The 20,079-nt window shown below is 35.3% G+C and overlaps 1 protein-coding gene across 11 annotated transcripts in view; it reads right to left on the bottom strand.

Moving 5' to 3' along the window:
• FCHO2 (FCH and mu domain containing endocytic adaptor 2) overlaps nucleotides 1-20,079 on the bottom strand; it is an 82,673-nt gene that overhangs the window by 39,374 nt on the left and 23,220 nt on the right. For all 11 annotated transcript variants that reach the window (XM_039729838.1, XM_039729842.1, XM_039729843.1 and 8 more), the window contains exons 8-10: nucleotides 19,430-19,526; nucleotides 4,281-4,325; nucleotides 2,095-2,167 (exon numbers count right to left, since the gene is read on the bottom strand). In XM_039729838.1, coding sequence (XP_039585772.1) covers nucleotides 2,095-2,167; nucleotides 4,281-4,325; nucleotides 19,430-19,526 — 215 coding nt within the window. The remainder of the gene's footprint in view (nucleotides 1-2,094; nucleotides 2,168-4,280; nucleotides 4,326-19,429; nucleotides 19,527-20,079) is intronic.

Here is a 20,079-nt window from a genome sequence, read left to right as displayed (position 1 = left end):
TTTAATCTAAAACATCTCTGAAAAATTAAATGGGTTAAAAGCAAAAAATGTAGCTTTTACTACAGTGTGTTAAAAACAAGTGCAAAAAATTTGCTAATATGGAAGCATTAATACAAAATTCAGTAAAGCTTCTTAAAGAAATGACAATGAGATGAAGGACTCCATCTTCTCTGAAAGGCCTCACACAAGAGAAGACACATGTGATCAAATTTCTAGTTGCTTTACATCTTTCATAGCAATAGAGCTGTTCTGAAAGATATTTTACTGCTTGAAAAGACAAAGTATATTCTTCCCTTGAGAGACGTGGTTTCAAAAAGTGTCTGCATGCAAACAAGATAGCCTGAGGTACATGAAAGTTGAGAAATGTGAAATATGAGGCAAATGAATGAATATATTTCAGCCCGCAATGAAGGTTTCCAAAATCAGTGAGCTAATAGATCTCAAACAGAAACGGCAGATCTAGTATTACTCAGAGGAGTACTACCAGCATCTCTCAGGATTTGTTCTATAGATGAAAGAAAAACACAGCAGTTTACAAACATTGGTGGCGTGGAGAATAAGGACATCAAGCTGTAGATGAAAGTACTTTTAAATAACTAGATATACTAGATCATTCTTTTTAAATTAAAGAACTGGGTCATGCTTCTGCTATAATATTTCAGAAAATGGAGGTCTTATAAGGGAATTTAAGGATTGTAGATAAAAAATGAAATAACCATATCATGCAAAGTAGTGGTTAGTAGTGAAATCCCTGGCTACACTACAGCAATATGTAAGAGAATGCACCCTGTGTGGTGATTCCTTGAATTAAAACCATTACAAGACACACCGGTTCAGGCATCAACTGGTTCAGGCATCAAGATAGTTTTTAAACTATCTTGACAAACCAAAAAGCCTGCTAACCATGAGAGCTTTTCTAGATGTAGAAAGCTTGCCATACACAAACTAAACAAGCCTACAGACTAATAAAACACAAGACCAAGGCAGGACTGGTCTTCTCTGTGCAGAGAAGCTTCTGATGAGAATTTCATCATTTCCAGTCCATAAAAAGATCATCAGCTGAAGATTAAATCAGACAAAATACAGACTAGCAATCTATATCTCTAAAGAGATCATAAAAGAAGTATTAGAATATATTATGTAAACACATAATGAATCCTCTTTTATTTATTTGTGATGTTCTAGTTAATTTAGTAGTTATGGTTTAATGCAAGAATCTCTGTAAATGTGCCTATGGCACATTTAGGAGATTGATATCATGCCATTACACATTTTTCTTTCAGATTTCAGATTTCAGAAGCAAGTCTCTTTTGTAGAGTGTGTGAATATAGAAACAAAATACTATTAGCACCTGCTGTTCTAAGGTAACGAATTTTTCCACAGTATGTTAGAAAAACTAACACTGGTAAAATACTTTAAAAACTAATCTTAAAAAGTATTTATGCAGATATTGCCTCTGGGAATATTTCTGTATTGTCAAATTTGTCAAACTGTAAGCTGTCTTCTTGAGAAAATACATGTAGAAATTATGAAAAACATACACTGACCACAAATACAACAGACACTGTGACTAATTCACCTCAAAACTGATATTCAAACACACTTTTTGCACAGATTAACTCTGGGGAGACTGAGTACATGCAAAGAATATGGCATAGGGTATATTTGGGACATCAGTCCTGATCTGAAATGATGGCGTTTGAGAAGTGAGTGTGCTCATGACATACTGCATTTTTCTGTCCTTCGACAGTATATGTAGAAGTTTTTCTAACAGAAGAATACCTGAAGCTTCAATTCTGCAAACATAGCCATCCAGTACTTTTACCACGCACAGACATATTTTATTAGGATTAATGAGGACTACATTATCTACAACGCTGACATTGTAGAAAACATTGTAGAAAGATGAGTTGACTACTATGAATACACTTGTTACTTGGTCAAAAAAATTGTAAATAACTGTGATGCTTCTGTATTCATTGCATTCCTTTAAACTGCTGTTATAAACCCTTTTTTGTTTAAATATTGCATACTTTTTTATCCCCATTACTAGTTTTCATACCAAACAAGGCTTCAGGGTGGAAATATACTTACACAGATTCAGTATCTTTTTCTTTTTTCATTATTCCTGATAAACCAAAAGGCTTCCTTTTCCGTGGTTTTACTCCTATAGAACAAACACTTTTCATTTATAGATCAAAGAGATAAATGCATATTCAGCAATGTCAAACACAGATGCATATGAATCCAGTATTTTAAATGCTGCCACAAGTATGGAGATAGGTATGGAGCCAAACTAAGGGAACATTATTCCAATTTGCTTTAAGTGAAACATCAATTTAAAAAAATCAAAATAGGGTTCAACACATTAGTAATAAAATTCTTAAAAAACTGACTTGAATCTCCAAGTTGGGTATACAGACTCTGTTTTCTTTAATAGATAGTTTTGAGGAAGAGTACTCTGCTCACAAAAACTCAACAGGAGCTGTTGCTCCAGGCGATCCTGAATAGTGACGGATGAGAAACTGAACATTGCCTTCCCCACCTACTGCAGTTCAACACCCTGTCGTTATTTCTTCTGCCCCCTGTGCTCCCAGGAGCTGCAAGCTCCCTTCTTTCCTCAAAAGTAGGATCTCGGTCCTGTTAAAAATAAAAGTGTTTCTTGGATTTCCAGTTGATGTGAGTTCATGATTTCTCACTACTGTATCCAGCTCCAAGACTGGTTCTCACAGAGTTTGGAATTACACTTCTCCCCTTTTGTTTCTTCCCTGCTTTTAGCACTGGATACCTATAGCTACAGTACTGAATAAAGTACTTTCATTGCTTTCACTCCCACTTAATGGACTAAAACTAATTTTATACACCTAAACATTCCCTCAGACTTACTGCCACATCTGCTTGTTCACAATGTTTGCTGAGGCAAAGTAGACTGCCAAACAAAATGACTAAGTGCAAGCATCTGATCCAACTAGCCTACAATTTGGTTTTGATGCATGATTCTACTGACAGCATGCTTTTGAGCAGAATGGTAGAAATAATTTGGTTTCCAAAATTAAACCACTGTTAATTCAAGCACTTTATTATATTTACCTTTACAAAAATACGTTAAACAGCACATAAGGAACCTTTCTGCTCCTAGAAATTTTCAATAACTCCAAACTTCTCAAATCAGGTAGCTGTAGAGTCAGCAATATATACTGAGGCACGTAATTTTCTCCAAGATTATTTTTAAATGTCTGGGCTTTGTTTTTCCTCTATGTCTTATGCAGACCAAAATAATGGCAAATGAAGTATGAGAGTAATCTCTGAACATGGGTCCTCTCTGCTTCAGTTACAAGGGATTTTAAGTCTCAGCCAAAATCTTGGCACCTTAAAAAAGTTTTTGGATGCTATAACTTAGACTGCTGACTCCTCTGTCCCACAAGTAAAGACATAGCTTATGGACAGCAAGCAGTTCTTAACCACTTTAAACAATCCCCTAAGTAAAAAAAGCTGCACCAACAAAGAAAGACTTTGCAACTAGAACACTACATTGGGCTTAGTTTAACTGACACAGTAACAATGGGAAGAGCCCATTGTTTTGACACTTGCAAATTAAGCTACAACGCTCTGAATTCATAACTGAATCAAATCCAAACCTCTGCAAAGACAAAGTGCTAGCCAAAGTTTACTTGTAAGAAACACTCAAATTATCAGACCTTAATGCATTAGTCCTATAGAGGTTTTATAGGCCTTGATGCCCAGAAAGGCTGATCTGGAACAGAGACTAGACAGAGCTAAATGTAGAAGAGCCTGGCCAGGGCTACACCCAGGATGTATCCAAGATGGATCCTGGTCACGAGTTTTATACTTTTGTAAGTTTTAGTTCATCTACACATTGGGTTCAATTGTCCAATTACAGCTCCAGGTCTTGAAGTTTAAGCCCCTGGCTTGCTCTTCACCATTGTTTATGCTTTTTGGGTAATGTCCAATTGTCCTTGATTCTCTACTTGGGAAAGGATAGTTTTGCCTAACTACCCTGTTAAGCGAACCTAATAATACCTAATACGAAGTTTCAAAGGTACATACCAGGCAGCAGAGAATCTGAAAAATATAAAAGCTAAAATCCAAGGCATCAGTCTTATTGTCATTGAAGTTTGTTTCTCAAAAGAAAAACTGCATTTTAGCCTACTGGAACATCTAAAAGTTATACAGACTCACACACTGAGTACCCTTTGCTTCACAGTTCAGGTCCTAATCCACAGCATTCTTGTGTAAATAACTATGCTACGGCAACTCACCTTCGGCTACACTGGACGTGTTACACTCTTCAAACTCAATTGGGCCTTAAAGAAATGACAATGAAGATAAACATTAGGTCAAATTTAATATTTTTTAATGACAAGTAATATTTCCTGAAAATATGAGATAAACTAATTACAAATGTTGGTAGTAACTGAAAGGCACAATTACTCTGCCAATGGCCAAAGACACTCAAAATCACATACGTAGAGCAGTTTTTTCACTCCTTCATACTGAAAAATTAAAATACTAGTCGTCATCTAATTACAATTCAATTGCCTATATCTAATTGGTGTCCTCATTCAAAATTGCATTTATAATATAGCATCAGTGTAAGGCTTTCAATCTACCTTCTTTTAATGAACAAGAATGGTATAAGTAAAAATGAAAAAGGAAAAGCTATAGCCCTAATTTTGAAAGCCACACTTTTTCTAACCCTGCATTGCTAGTTCCAGTGTTTCCTCTCCACAGCCAATTGCCTACACAATTAGAAGTGGCACGTAAAACCTTAAACACAGCAATAAATAATTTTTTTTCAAAAAATCATTGAGACCCAATAGGACCAAGAAAAGAATACTAGCTAAGTTCTGGATTTAAAGAAATTCCTCACATTACATTTGCCACAAATTAACAGTCAGTTACCATTGCTAATTCATGTCCTAAGCCTCATTTATTCCTATATATTTCTAAACCTAGAATTTATTTAATCTCACTACGAGACATTTTAGGAAGCATGTATACAGAAAACAGTGTGAGTTTCTGTAGGATCTTGTTCAGGGAATGATAGAATCATACCAGCACTTGTGGAAGTGCAATGAAAACAGAGGGAGAGCACATGCAGGCAGGCACCTTTTCTTCCAGCCCATGTTGCATTACCTTGTATCTGTATCCACAGAAGAAAAAATTTAGCATGCTATCACTGTGCCACAGGGCTTATTACTTACCTTTCTACAAACATTATGATAGCATGGACACAAGTTTATGTACAGACACATTACAGATAAGACAGAGGGGAAAAATACTTTGAATGACTTCTATTTTTCTTAAATTATGATGCTCAAAGTATTAATTTATATTTACTGTATTTAAGACTGAGTTTGCAAAATTTTCCAATCAGTAAAAACAAATTTAAATGTTTGCAAAACAACAGGATCAGAATTTTGGACTAGAACCCATCAATATCTCACTTATCATAAAGTAATTGTTTGGCTTCCAAATGACACTCTTGAAAGCAGAGTATTAAGACATATCTCAATTAGCAGTCTTAACAGAACTTTAAATTTCAATTAGTAAATGACTTCAAATGCAAGTCTAATTATTCAATTCAGAAACTCATCCCTAAAGCAAAAGAAAGAACACTGTAAACACTGAGACTTTAATATATTTTCAGAGGAATAAAATATTCAGGCTTTTTCAGAATTCCACCATTTCTTTACCCTTTCTACTTTTCTTTACCCTTTCTAAGAGTGATCCTCTTAATTTTAAAACTTTTACACCAATGATTAAAAGAAATAATGAAGGCTCAAATACAGCTTATCCATATTTCAGATCAATATCTTAACCTCCACTTCTAAAATATGCAGATAGGAAAGATTTTCTTCAACAAGACATCTAAGTTCATCTATTTTTTTTCCATTATGCTTGGATAAAACACTTGCCTTTAAAAGTGAACTTTTTGTGCCTTGTAAGAATTTATATTTGAAAACACATTCTTCCTTTACTACAGAAACACACAGATATCATGTGAACCAGTTACAATTCAAAAACCTATTTTGGTAGTAACTTACCTTTCCTACTCAAATTTGTATAAAGCCCTTCTTCCTTTGGAATTTCAGAAATTCATTTCAGTGGCTGTCTCTATATAGCTCAGTTGGTTAGGGCATGGTGCTATTAACACTGAGGTTGTGGGTTCAATCCCTATGTGGGCTATTCACTTAAGAGTTGGACTTGATGATCTTTGTGGGTGCCTTCCAGCTAAGAATATTCTGTACATTCAGTTTGCCCTTTTGAATGGAGCAGAGTGAAATGTTTAACAGTTTTAAATTTTCTGACAAATTTTGTTCTGTAACTTCAGACCTCCCAACAGTTCTGCTCTCTATATGTCTGCCATAAAGAGTAACACATTTTGCCTTGGCCATAGTATTTTTAATCAAAGTAACATTTCAGAAATAGACATTTCCTTTCTACTATGGCACTCTATAGTGTACTAACTTAGAAAACAGGATAGCTGTGAGAAGCTTTCAATAATAACAGCTGCAGTCTCCTGTGGACAGATGTCTTTGAGTCCAAAGAGGTGATAATACTGCTGTCCAGCCAGAACTGTGTGTTGTCACCACACTGTCCTCTGCTAGAACCAGCTGCAGTCTCCTAGTCAGCCGTAAGGCCTTAGGCACACATATTTTTATAGGAGCATAGCATCAATAAGGAATTCAGATAGTTTCTTAAGAAGTTTTCCAGCATTGCCCACTGTCTGTGTAGAACATGGAAACAAAAGCAGCTGCATTAGCACTGAAAAAAAATTCCCACAAACTCTAAAAGAAATCCCAACTCAGAAAGCTTTCTCCTCTGCAACACCATAATGCATATCTTTATATTCCTTAATCAGAAGTCAAGAAGTCAGAAGTTACTATAGTCAAGAACTACAGGTGAATTGACATTAATGGAGATTGCCAGACAGATGTAATATACAAATAGAAGTTAAAACATGCAAACTTATGTCCTGGTAGCTCAATAACTTCTTTAACAACTACATGAAGTTTTTAAGGTGGACTTATAACCTCTAGGAGGCAAAAAGTTTCCAGAACAGACTTGTGCCCAATGACTGTACCGTAGACAAAGGCTTAACACCAACAAGGACTTCAGCTCAAAATCTGGATGATTACAATGGCTAAAATTTTTGATGCAAGTAACAGATTCACTGTCCACTGCAACATTAAAAGAAAGAAAAACAGTTGTTTCACATTTAAGAAGTAGTGTTGATGTTGCGGACTGACGTCCATGCCACATGATAGACTAAGGCACTGAAAGAACCATCTAAATGGTGACATACTGCAGTGCAGGTGATAATGCTGATAACACTGCTATTTGGCAGTACTGCAATCAAAGCACTAAAATTTCCTTTGCTCTTTTTCTCATAACAAGACAATAATGTGAATTGAAAAGGAAGCCCATTCTCAAGCGTTCATATCAATGCAAAACCAAATTCTAAATCTACAGCAGTACTGTAAAAAAAAAAAAAGACATTTCAAGACTTTTTTCAGAGTAAATAAAAAAGTTATAGCTGAGAACTAGTCCAATCCTTGCAAAGTTCTCTGATTTAATGTTCTGTTGCAATGAGACCACAAGTTTCGAAAGTCTACTCTCCCTGCTGCTATATTAATCCATACTTTGGTAACACTGGCTTTAACACCTCAAATACTTCTATACAGAATTGTATGTATTTGATACTGTAAATACACAAAATAGAAAAAAATTAATAAATACAGTGCATAAATGAAGGTTAGCCTTTGTAATAGAAAGAGACATGAGTATCTAGTGGGATTTCCATTACTGAAGTATATATACCTAGCTATCTGGATGCTAATGAGAAATAGTAGTATTCTACAAAGGAAGCAGACATTAAAATCAGTAAGCTCCTCTAACTGTACATAGAAATTCCTAGCAAGCATTACTGCAAGCTGCACTGACTTTTTGAATGCTCACAGTATTCTACCAGCTGGGACAGAATAAGGACAAGAAGAGAAAGCAAACAGAGTATGGTTTCACAAACACAGAGGCAGACAGCTGCTAATTGACAAGAGACTAAAGCAAATACACCAGGACTGGGTCAGTTCTTAGGCTTTTGAAAATAAAGCAGCTTTTGTTGGCTGTAACAGAAAAAAGTAATTTGTATAAATATAATTTATACAATAATATAATACAGTGTAATTTTTATTTTAGTTAATTTCATAATTTACAAGAATGGAAACTTACATAAATGAAGCACCAGTGAGTAAGAATGCATCTCAGAATGCATCTCCTAGACTGTTCAATAACTACACAAAATGCTTCTCTTGTTACAAGTGGCGTGTGAGTATGTGAGCTTTTGTGCCCCTAATGGTAGAGTATATAGCTAGCAATAAGGAGATAATGTTCTTATTGACAGACAAATGAAGAAGATGTAATTGCACTGTACATTATCTTACAGAATCTCCTACATATTTAGTTCACATCTATGGGAACAGTACTTTCAGAAAATATTCAACTACAGAAACTATCTTTATAACCAGTATCTTATACCTGCTACTAGGAAAAAAGCCAGACAAAACCTCTCCACAAAATCCTAGATACAGGTTTTCTAGCCTGTCTGTATAACTTCTACATAAAACCTCTGTGAGGTCTAGGAGAATGTTTTGCTAATGTCAAAACAATAAAATAACTCCCACTTTCCTCAATTGAGAGGAAAAAAAAATTACTGTTTGGATTCTTAAATAAACAAGTCAAAAGCAAAAGTCAGCCAATATTACTAGTAAGAAAAACATAATATTATGCCATACCCTGAAAAAGTGCCCCCAGTAAGTATATCAATGAACTGGAAAATCCCACAGAGCTAAAAAGTTAAACAAATCAAGAAGTCAACAAATCAAATAAGAACTGCTTTACATTTGCATCTGCTTTTGAAAACTGTGCCCTTTCCATCTTAAAGGGGGCATGACAGAAAGTGACATTATACTAGTACTAACTTCACATAATTCTCAGTAACCAGAAACACTCAGACCCTCAGAATACCCCCTGAAAACTGCCTTTGCCCGCAGCCTGAGGATTCAGTTTACACACATGTATGCATACATATAAACATTAACATATCTGTTTCAGCAAAATCTTTTAAAAATACTCCATAAATCTGTACCTGTAGATACAAATATAGTAACAAACCATATTCTTCTTTTCAACAAAAACAAAAGTTTGTCTGAGTGTAAATCATGCATGAAAGGAGGACAATTTTTTAAACTGCATATGCTTCACATGCTGCTTCAAATGGCAAAGCTTTGCGTGCCTGGCTCAGTGCCAGTTGACAGCTCAGCTGGATATCAATGCACATTCTGACCCCCCTTGCAGCGTGTCACTTCTGAATTGTTTCCGCAGTAGAAAGTTTATTCAACCTCTCTCTCAAATTCAGTGGACCGACCATCATTCTGCTATTTAGTCATAGCAGAACAGGTTATTTTTCTGACAGCACTAAAGCCAGACAGCAGTTCCTAATGAACAGCTTGATACAAGTGGAATTTCGACTGTTTTAGCCTCAATTAATTCTGCTGTCAAAACAAATGACTGCTTTTAGTGTTTAGATGTCAAGCTGCATCATAAAGGTCAATTTTGTATGTACACAAACATATAAGCAATCTTTTTCTTGCTATCATCTGATCCTGTGACATGTTTAGCAAAAAAATTCAAGCTTTCAAATTCAGAAGCCAGGAAGCTCAAATATATTCCACCAACACCAGTGTTTCTAACACTAACTTCCCATTTTTATTTCTTGTCCATAAATGAGAAATTATTTTATAGAACAGTAAGAATGCTTTTTTCCTAGAAAAGGACCTTTTATTCTACAGTTAAAAAAAAGAAGGAAAAAACCAAATAAAAGCGTATCTTATTTGGAGGAATGCATAGTAAAGATAAGCAGCTGTTTTCTTTGAGCTATATTTCATACATGTGATAGAGTTATCATGCTAGTACTGAACTGCTACAAGCAAATCTTAATTTATGGATTTGGTCAGCTCTTCTATGCCAAAAAGAGAATGAGGGACAAAAAATTAAAACTGGCCTACTAACAGGTTAGTCTAAGGGAAAACACTGAAATACAAAAGGCAAAACACTATCCTTTAATCTAATTTGATACATACAGTTCCACCACACCAATCACTGAATTTCTGACTATTCGTTGTTATATCCTCAGAATGATGTATCAGTCTAGCTGATGTTGCATGCCTCACCAAATCTTTCTTAAAAAAGAAAGAAAAAAGAAAAAAAGAAAACTATAGCACAGTAATAGTAGCCAATTAAGGAAAAAAAAAGGAAAAGGTAGAGGTGGCACAGAAATAATGACAATTATCAGTAGCAACATGTAGCACTTCCTTGGAAAGAATTTTTTCAGATGAAGAATTTTAACCCTGATTCTGTTATTAGACTTCTAGCCCTGCACTCAGTTCACCATTTCAAAGGCAACATTATCCATCTCAGGTTTTTCTGGTCCTCAGGCTACAAAGTATGTGAATACAGCAAGTACCTTATACTCAACGGACACTATTTGTATGTGGCTTACAGACCAAAAACAAAGCAGAAAAGGATCATAATCTGAGTAGCCTTAAAATAATTATTATCAATTAAGATGTTTATCATCAGAGGAAAGACCAGATTTTTTTCCTCTAAAATAAAAAGGTGGCAAACATCAGGTAAAAAGTATTTTTCATTGCTCTTATAACACCAAGAGTTTTCAAAAGAGACAGGAAACATGTACCAAAGGCAATGATTCAAGGTAGAGATCTGTCTAGGCAGCAACACCTGAGTATGACAACAAACACTGCTATGATCTATGAAAGCTATAATCTATGAAAGTGTGAGGTCTGTGAGCAGCAAAATAATATCAGCTAATACACTAATCTGCAGAGCATTACGACCCCTTTTCTCATCCTTTTCTACTCCTGCTTTTGCTTCAGCTTCACTCCGTGTTTTCTCTCTGACTGCATAAACAACATGATGTGAAATATGGCTGGTTTTAAGTATTCATAAGCTAAGTGGCAGGCCAACATACACAATATGTACAAATACATAGCTGTCTGTTGACTCTCTAAATGAATAGTAGTTTGGAAGCTTCTTCTTTCTCTAGCAACCTCCTCATTTCTACACTCTCCTTTTCCATCAAATTTCGTAGAAAGTAGCAGTCTTGTGAAAAATGGAGAAGTGTAGAAAAAGTACTAAACAACAGCATAACTCTAGAAGTCTCTGTAACAAAAAGGCTCTGCCTGTCTACATGGTGAATGATGCAGCTGCTGAAGACAGACCATGCAAGTATGCAATTATGAAAGAAATGCACAGACACTTTTAAGAAGATTCAGCTAACATTCTGGAACACTAGACACTGTAAATATGTCAAGTTATAGCCCACATATTCAAAGACAGTTTCAAAGAATCACATCTTTTTTAGAAGTCACGCACTCTCCCTGTAAATGAAGAGAGGTTTAGTTCCTTACTGAACTTCTGAACTTAAGCCCATGAAATCACCAAAAGTTAAGAAGGTTATTGTGACCCTATGGAGCAAAAATAGGGTAATACATTTTATAGCACTCAGAACTTTAGACAAAAAGATCTTTTTTCCATTAGAAAACAAAGAAAATTTCCTACCTTAAAAGAAAAATATACCCCAAATAAATAAGTTCAAAATATCAAACCTTTCCTAAATATTAATTACATATAAAGTGATGTTTTTATATAAGTACAGGTCTTATTTACTTTATTAACATAAAACACATCTCAGTATGTTTTTCTGTTTTCAGTTGTTTTAAAGCTATTCAATTTTTCTGGTCATAGTAGAATCCATCATACATCCTACTTCATTTTGTGATGACTATCACCTACTTAATATATTCCTCCTATTTAAGTTACTGAAATGGACATTGCTTTGCTCCTTTGCAATCCCCAAAGACTCTCTAAAATGTCAGGCTGCAACTGAATTGTTTGCCTGTAGGAAAAAAATTTGAGTGCTCCCAACAGTACTTTATCTTACTGAGTGTTCTAGAATATTCACAATCTAGGTCTCACCCTGTTGTATCTACTGATGTTGTCCAAGATGTTTTTATTAATGCTATGATTCTTCCACTTGCATTCAAATATTTTTTCAATAAAACTTGCTCCTTTATGACTCTCCAGACCATTAAAAATCAATAAACTGCATTCTAAAACAAGTTTACAGCATAGATATATGTAATTATTAAAAATCTATGCTGGCTTCAGACTAGAAGACCACAGAACCTTTGGCAGCTTGTTCAAAGGACCGAATTTTTGCAGGCAAAATAAAACAGACATATAGGACGGCAATTGAGATACATTTGTTGGTACAGCTTTTCAGCTGGTATCTCCTCCTTGAAAACAGTTCTACAGCATAAGACCCTTAAAGACTTTTCTATCTGCCTCAAGCCCAGTTTCTCTTAAAAATCCTCAAAAATATTCATATTTAATTTCTTTAATTCACTCCTGAAATACAGCAGTAGTCTGCCTCCTTTACGAAGACTACTTTGCTGAATCTCTTGGACACTGTCAGTGTTGATAAACTAAGCTCATTCCTCAGTCAGTCTTCTGTGTAGAACTGTATGTGGGCACAGTCTTTTAGAAATTGTGACATTCCAAGCTATTTGTGCATTTAACCACAAGGGTCAGCAGCACTAAAGTATTCACAGTATTCAAAGAAAATACAAAGAAAATAATTTATAAGAACATAATTTATAAGAACATAAAAGAAATACTTGCTTTGTTACCCTTCCCTGTGGAAAAGAAGCTCAAAGATGTCCTGCAGAGCTGTTCAAAAGTCAGTATTAACCATTTTCAGTGTTTATTTACATATACTTTGTAACTTTTTTAGTGTCCTAGAACAGTATTTTTACATGTGCTGTAAACTACGTTATCAAACAAACCCACGGAAAAAAATGAATGCCACACCCAGCGCTGTTTAAAGTCTTTCTTTCAAAACAGAGTTCATTATTTAACCACATAAAAGGCTAGTAAGCTCTAATCAAAGCAAATTTCAATATTCAGTGGCCCTTCTTTTGTCTCTTAAAGTCTGGGAAAAGATTAACTAAAATTTTTTTAGGAGTAATGCATTTATTCTTAAGCCTATTTTCCCCCCCCACTGCTTAATCTTGTTCATTTGGTACATTTCTTCATTAGATACAAAACAAGCCATTTAACACAACACACTAACTTAATGGAAGTATCACCATGGAGTGAGCACAACTGTGAACACCACTAGCACTGCCTTTCAGCTGTGATGCAGCTTACTCCGACACTCTTGCATTTCTTTTGCAAAAAAAGCATAAGCAGTACTTTTCATGGACATTAAGGACTAAAGCACTCACAAACAGGCAACTACAAAAGGCCTAAAAGCATGTGATAAACTCACACCAAACTCTGCACTAATGCCACCACCAACAGACAGCCACATGAAATGTTATTCTAATCAAATAATCAATAATTCACTTGAGTTCACTGAATCAGAAATCAGTTGAATTAAAGGCTAGGTAAAATTTGGGGGTTAGATGTTTATTAAACTTGAAGCTTTAATGCTTCATGATCTCTGCTAACAGGCAGAGTTCCCAAATGTGTTCTCAGAAGAGAAAAGGATCACCAGCACACTAAGAAAGATGCCAAGATATTTTTTCTAGTATATGCCACATGTGAAAAAGGAGTGATCCTGACATAACAGCAGTCCTAACCCATTGAGAAATGTATCAACTTAGTCTACTTTATACCATTTCCAGACAGTAATTCAGGAATTTTTTTGTCATTTTGAAATGATGTCTCCACTTGACATGCACAACCTTGCTCTGTTCCATGACTGGAATTACTAGGAGCCTTGAGACTATTTCTTCTGCATGGGCAATAAAGTGAAACAGGCCTTCAACAGCTCCAAAAATCAACAGACCAAATTTTTTTTTTTTTTAAATCAACATTACTGATTACTGACCAAATTGTCAATTTTTGCATTTGGAGGGAAGAAACAGAATGGGAATATTACGTCTGTAATATTGTTATTGTTATCTGTTATTACATCTGAATCTTGTTAAGTCTTGTTATTTGTGGAACTACCATTTCATTAAAAATATTCATACTATATTTCTGGTATAAAACAAGAGAAACAAAAGTGAAATACTTTACTATATGTGCAAGAGCCAGTGATGACTGACCATCAACAACTGTTGGTAATATACATTGTAAACTACTGTTACCATTTAATCCAAAGAGTAGATGAATTGCAGGCACCAATTTTCAATATTTTAAAAAATGCAAACCTTTTTCAGGCCCTGCAAAAAGTCCAAATTTATTGAATGGATAATGAAAAGAGCCAAGAAGTATTTCTACGGGCTCTCAGATTGTGAAACATGGATTAAGCTAGCACAAAACCAATACTTTAAAAAAAATTACTATAGCTGAAAATGACCCAATGCCTCTCTCACTCACACTAAATAACGCCACAGCATATGTAGTAATTGTCATCTGCAAATCATTGTTTTATTGCAGAACAAGGGAGCAAACAAGATTATGGCTTTCCATTTTTCAATCTGCATTACAGTAAAAGTCTTGATTTCATCTTCAATATTTTGAAAGAGGAAAAAACTACCAACAACCACTAAATAATGATACCACAACAAACTGATGAAGCCAAAGGCCTTCTGCAATTACATCACTGGTGGATAAGCAAAGAGCAACTGATATCATCTACTGTGATTTCTGCAAATCATTTGACACTGTTTTGCATGATATCTTGGTCTGTAAACTGGAGAGACACATAACTGACAGACAGACCACGTGGTGGATAAGGAATTGGCTAAGTGTTGCCATCAAAAACTCCATGTCCAAGTGGAAAGTAGTGACAAGTGGTGTTCCTCAGGGGGGAGTATTGGGACCGGTACTGTTTAGCATCTCTGTCAGTGATATGGACAGCTGGGAGCACCCGCAGCAAGTCTGCCAATGACACCAAGCTGTGTGGCATTGGAATGCCACCCAGAGGGAACTAGAACAGGCCCAAGAGATGGGCCTGTGCAAACTGTGGAAATTCAAAAAGGCCAACTGCAGGATTCTGGGTCAGGGCAATCCCAAGCATCAATACAGGCTGGGCAGAGAGAATGGGTTGAGAGCAGCCTTCTGAAAAAAAGATGTGGTGGTGTTCAGGGACAAGCAGCTTACTGTGACCAGCCATGGGCACTCACAACCCAGAAAGCCAATTGCATCCTTAGAGCACCTTCCAGTACTTACAGTGGGCCTGCACGAAAAGTTGGAGAGGGCCTTTTCATAAGGGCATGTAGTGATAGGAAGGAGAGAATGACCTTAACATGCAAGAGGACAGGTCTGGATAAATTTTAGAATGAAATTATTTACTGTGAGGGTACTGAAATTCTTTACTGTGAAAGGGTTGCCCAGAGAGTCTGTGGATGCCTTATCTCTGAAAGTGTTCAAGGATGGCTTCGAAGTGAACTGTGTAGTGGGCAAGAACTAATGCAGGAACAAATAAACACATTTAGTTCCCCATATACGAGAAGTGGACATGGTAATTCAGTAACTAAAATTAAAAGTTATTCATTATTAACTACAGATATTCAGGCATTCACTAACCTCTTAAAAGACATTTGACATTATTCTGAAAATTTCAGATATAAAATCTAAAAAGAACTTGAGCTTAAGCTTAAACTTCTTAGCAGCTTCTACGTCTTGTGCACCAACATTGCACACCAGAACAAACCAAATTTTTAACAGATTAATAGATTAAGTATCTAGAGCTAGAGCTCATTGATATCTCATTAATCTGGAAGAAGATTACTCTGGTATCACTTCCATTATTGATTTAAATATACTTTGGAAGAAAAGCAGATATTTTCTGCCATACAATAAATTAATTTTTCCAAGGAATATGAAGCAACAGTCTACAACAAACAGGAAACCAATCAATCAGAAGTGGTTAAGTTTTGATGAACATTGCAGGACCATATGAGCGACTAAAGCGTCTTCTAACTGATTGTATCAAATCTGCTATTAATCCTGACACCGGGAGCATATCACAGAATCCTAGAATGTTTTGGGTTGGAAGGGATCTTCACAGCTCATCTAGTCCAATCCCACTGCAATAAGCAGAGACATCTTTGACAACATCAGGTTGCTCAGAGTCCTGTCAATCACGATGATGAATGGTTCCATGGATGGAAAAATTACCACTTTGAGCAACCTGTTCCAGCATTTCACCACCATCATCACAAAAAACTTTTTACTTGTATCTAGTCTGAAATTACTCTGTTTTAGTTTAAAAACATTACTCCTTGCCATATCACTACCTGCTCTAATTTCTTGTCCCCGTCTTTCCTATAAGGCCATTTTAAGTACTGGAAGGCTACAATCAGCTATTCCTGGAGCGTACTGTTGTCCAGGCTGTACAGCCTCAACTCCCTGAACTTGTCCTCATGGGAGAGGTGTTTTAATAAACTTGGTGTCTTTCTTCTGGACCACCCCAACAATTCCATGTCCTTCCTGTGCTGGGCCCAGCCTGTGCTGGTGCCAGGCTTGCTCTGAACAAAGTGCACTTGGTCTTGCTGAACCTCATGAGAATCACATGGGCCCATTCCTTGACCTCATCCTGGCTCCTCTGGGTGTTAGAGGCAGTTCAGGGAACACATTAAATTCTGATCTGAAGCCTACTGGTCCTGCCAGCTTTGTTCTTTGGTGTTTTACACTAACTTTCTTTTCAGTTAAAACTAAAGATTTTCAAGTGGATGTAAGTGGTTTGGTCTTTCATTTTGGTTTTTTTTTCCCCACTGAATGGAAGTCAGAAAACAAAAATTATTATTTCTCCAAATATTGTGTTGTTAAAAATCTAAATTCTAAACTGATTTAATAAAGAAAAAAATAAAACAAATGCAGTGAGAAGCAGGTTAAAAAGCTGACTAGATAATTATTTAGGTAGCAGTGCAAAAAGAGCTATTGTAAAGAAGTTCCTGAGTGAATTAAAAAACTCTCACAAAGCTTTACTGCTTGAAAGAAAACCTGTTATTTGTACAAGAAAGACTTGAATTCTAGATACCCCTGTACATTATGACTCCTGGTGACAGAAATTAGCCACCAGAGGGAGCCCATATGATCTGGTAAAACAGACATCACTGTACAGACACATTTCAGATATGCAATTAACTTTACTGTAAATGGTTTGTAGTTCTCATCAGTTCTTCATTTCAGATTCATTCTTATTTTCCAGAAATAAATAAAAGCAAGTGAACTCTGTTGTCACTAACTATAAATAGCTAGAATATAGCAAAATATACTAAAATACTTTGTTTTGCATTGCCTTTTTATTTTATCTGAAAGTACCCACCATCTCACATATTATAGTGAGATGATCACCATCTCACAGATAACATGAAAATTATTTAAAAAGGCTTACACAGTCCTGGGGAATTTTAAAATATTGCCTTTAAACTGATTTAATTTACAACCACCAGTGACATCCAGAAGAAAGTTTTTCTGCATTTGTTTTGTAAGCCAAGTCAGTACCATTTCTTATGTTGAATATTTAGATTTTTCTGAGGAGCCATCTCCTTCTTCAACCTAATTAATAAATACATCCCACAGACATTCAACATTTGTTCCATTAATTATCTTTTCATTGTGAACAGTTCTCAGATGCAAAAAAGTGGGAGTTTAATAACGAAAAAGCAGTCCTTAAGAGTGGTTGTTTCCTTTTCGTTCTCAGAAGACTGATACCTCACTTTGCGTTCCAAACATTTTGAATTATCAAAGTTTTATGATTCTAAGTTAATAAAATAAACATATTAGAAGCAGTGAGCATAATTAATGTCATTAGAAGCCTGTGTTGCTAGCCTTTAACACTTGAAAACTTCTTGTGAATTTATGTTCTTTTGCTGCTGAACTTGACTATGCTTTCTCCCTGCACCACAACTGCTTGACAAAGTTCATATCAATAAAATAATATGGTAAAAGAAAATTCAAGGTGCATACATTTACACAGTAAATGTGCTATTGTTCCTTGAAATACTTTGCTTAACTTTCTTATAATATATTTGGAGTTTTTTATTTGTCCTAAGAGAGCAGACATGGGATTTGAAGAACTGTAAAGCTGCAAGTAAGTATAAAACGTGTGCAATTTCTCCATTAAATTATAAACTGAAGCATTACTTCTCTAAAAATACAATGTTGTCTGGCATAACCCATGCTAGATAGCATGACTTGAAGTGTGCAATGCTCTAAGACAAATTAGCAAGGGTCTTTGTAACCGAGGCAGTCAGAACCTTAAATGCAAGATGGAGATCCCTCACCATGACATCTTGGCAACAGCTAATTCAAAAGGTCTGATCACCAAATTGTCACATGTCTTTGTCCTGTTTCAGATCAACTCAACTTCCTTTTTTGACCTTTACTGAGAAATTGATAAATACACAGGAATCTTTCCATATGTAATCTTACCTCAGCCCACTTGGATATCAGCATTACATGATCACAGAAAGAATATGAAACAATGTTATGTTAAAAACTCCTCACACACACATTGCAAGATATCTAATAATATTTAACAATTCATTAATAATTTACATTATCTACTCTGGTATGTACATTCTTGCTCTAGGAAAAAAAACAACATCTTTGTGTGCCTCTACTAGAAAACAGAGATGCTTGTGAGGACTCCTACCACTGAAGGAAACAGTACTACTAATTCCTGTATTTACACACCTAGTGACCATATATTCATGCCAAAATTAAAGTGACACTATGTAGGCAATACTCTGAGAACGCCTTTTTATGCCAGTCCAGGAAAGTCTTACCTCACCCAATCAACAGTCAGAAAGTACTATTCAATTTGCTTCTTACTACAGAAGCAATACACATTATTGTATATTAAAATACATTTTATAAAAAAATAGATATTGTGTATCTATGAAAATGATAATTTGGTAAGCTGAACAAACTGATGCAACTGTTCCAATAGTTCAATAAGCAGCTTTATAGACATCTGCTCTTAATATGTTTATATTTAGTGAAGTTCTGAAGTACAATTTATGCAGAATCAGTTTGTACAAGAAACACATAGCAGACAATACACAGTTTGTACAAAGAACTACAGCTTCTTGACCAATTTCCCTGATGTTCCAGGAAACTGCATAGTTTAGTAGTACAGACCAATAAACTACCAAGCATTATGAACACAAATACTACATGCACATAATGAATTCTGCATTACCAATTTCTACAAACCATAATATCAAAGTTAATGAATACTAAGAATTTGAACATATGTTAAAAATACAGCACATCAACAAATATGAGTTTGACATTTCATTAGGAATGGAAATTTCTAGTTTTAAAGCCAAGATTTCCTATTCTGTTAGTTTTAATTTCTTACCAGGTCTTTCCTTGCCAGTTCCTTTTGACTCAGCAAATTTCTGTATTAAACTCTCAACTGTAGTATTTGTCATGTTATTAATAAACTCCTCATGCACCTTCAAAAAAAAACAGTGATTAACTTCAAGAAGTAGCTTTTGGTGCAGTTAAAATTCAAAAACCTTCACTCTAAAATAAAATACAGGACTTAAGAGAAATCAACAGATATTTTACCTAGGAAAACCTTCTCCTTTCTGTAGTATTAGCAAGTGTGGGTACACTACAGACAAAAAATGAAATGACAGATCTAGGTTTTACTTCTATTTCTTCCATGTTAAACAAGTTGTGTATATATATACTTTTTTAATTTGTTGGCAACATATCCCACTATAATGTCAGGAAGACAGGCAGTTTTTTCAACCAGCACCAGTTTAGGGTGTGAACTGTTACTACTGTATTATCACAACTCCCACCTGCTTGAGTAATAAGCGCTACTGTTGTAATAGTTTTAGTCTAGCAACATGTTGTTTTTGTCCAACAACATGCTGTTAATAGGTTTTCCAACAAGGCAGGATGTGTATATACATTAGAAATAAACAGCATCACCCTTGTGATGATCATTTATTGGCAGAAAACCTCAATACTAAAGTGTTAGCAAATAAAGTGACAACT

Source organism: Passer montanus, unplaced genomic scaffold, assembly GCF_014805655.1.
Source record: "Passer montanus isolate IOZ18808 unplaced genomic scaffold, ASM1480565v1 scaffold7, whole genome shotgun sequence".
Lineage (NCBI taxonomy): Eukaryota > Metazoa > Chordata > Aves > Passeriformes > Passeridae > Passer > Passer montanus.
The sequence above is the reverse complement of the archived record's forward strand: the minus strand, read 5'-3'. Positions and strand labels throughout refer to the sequence as shown.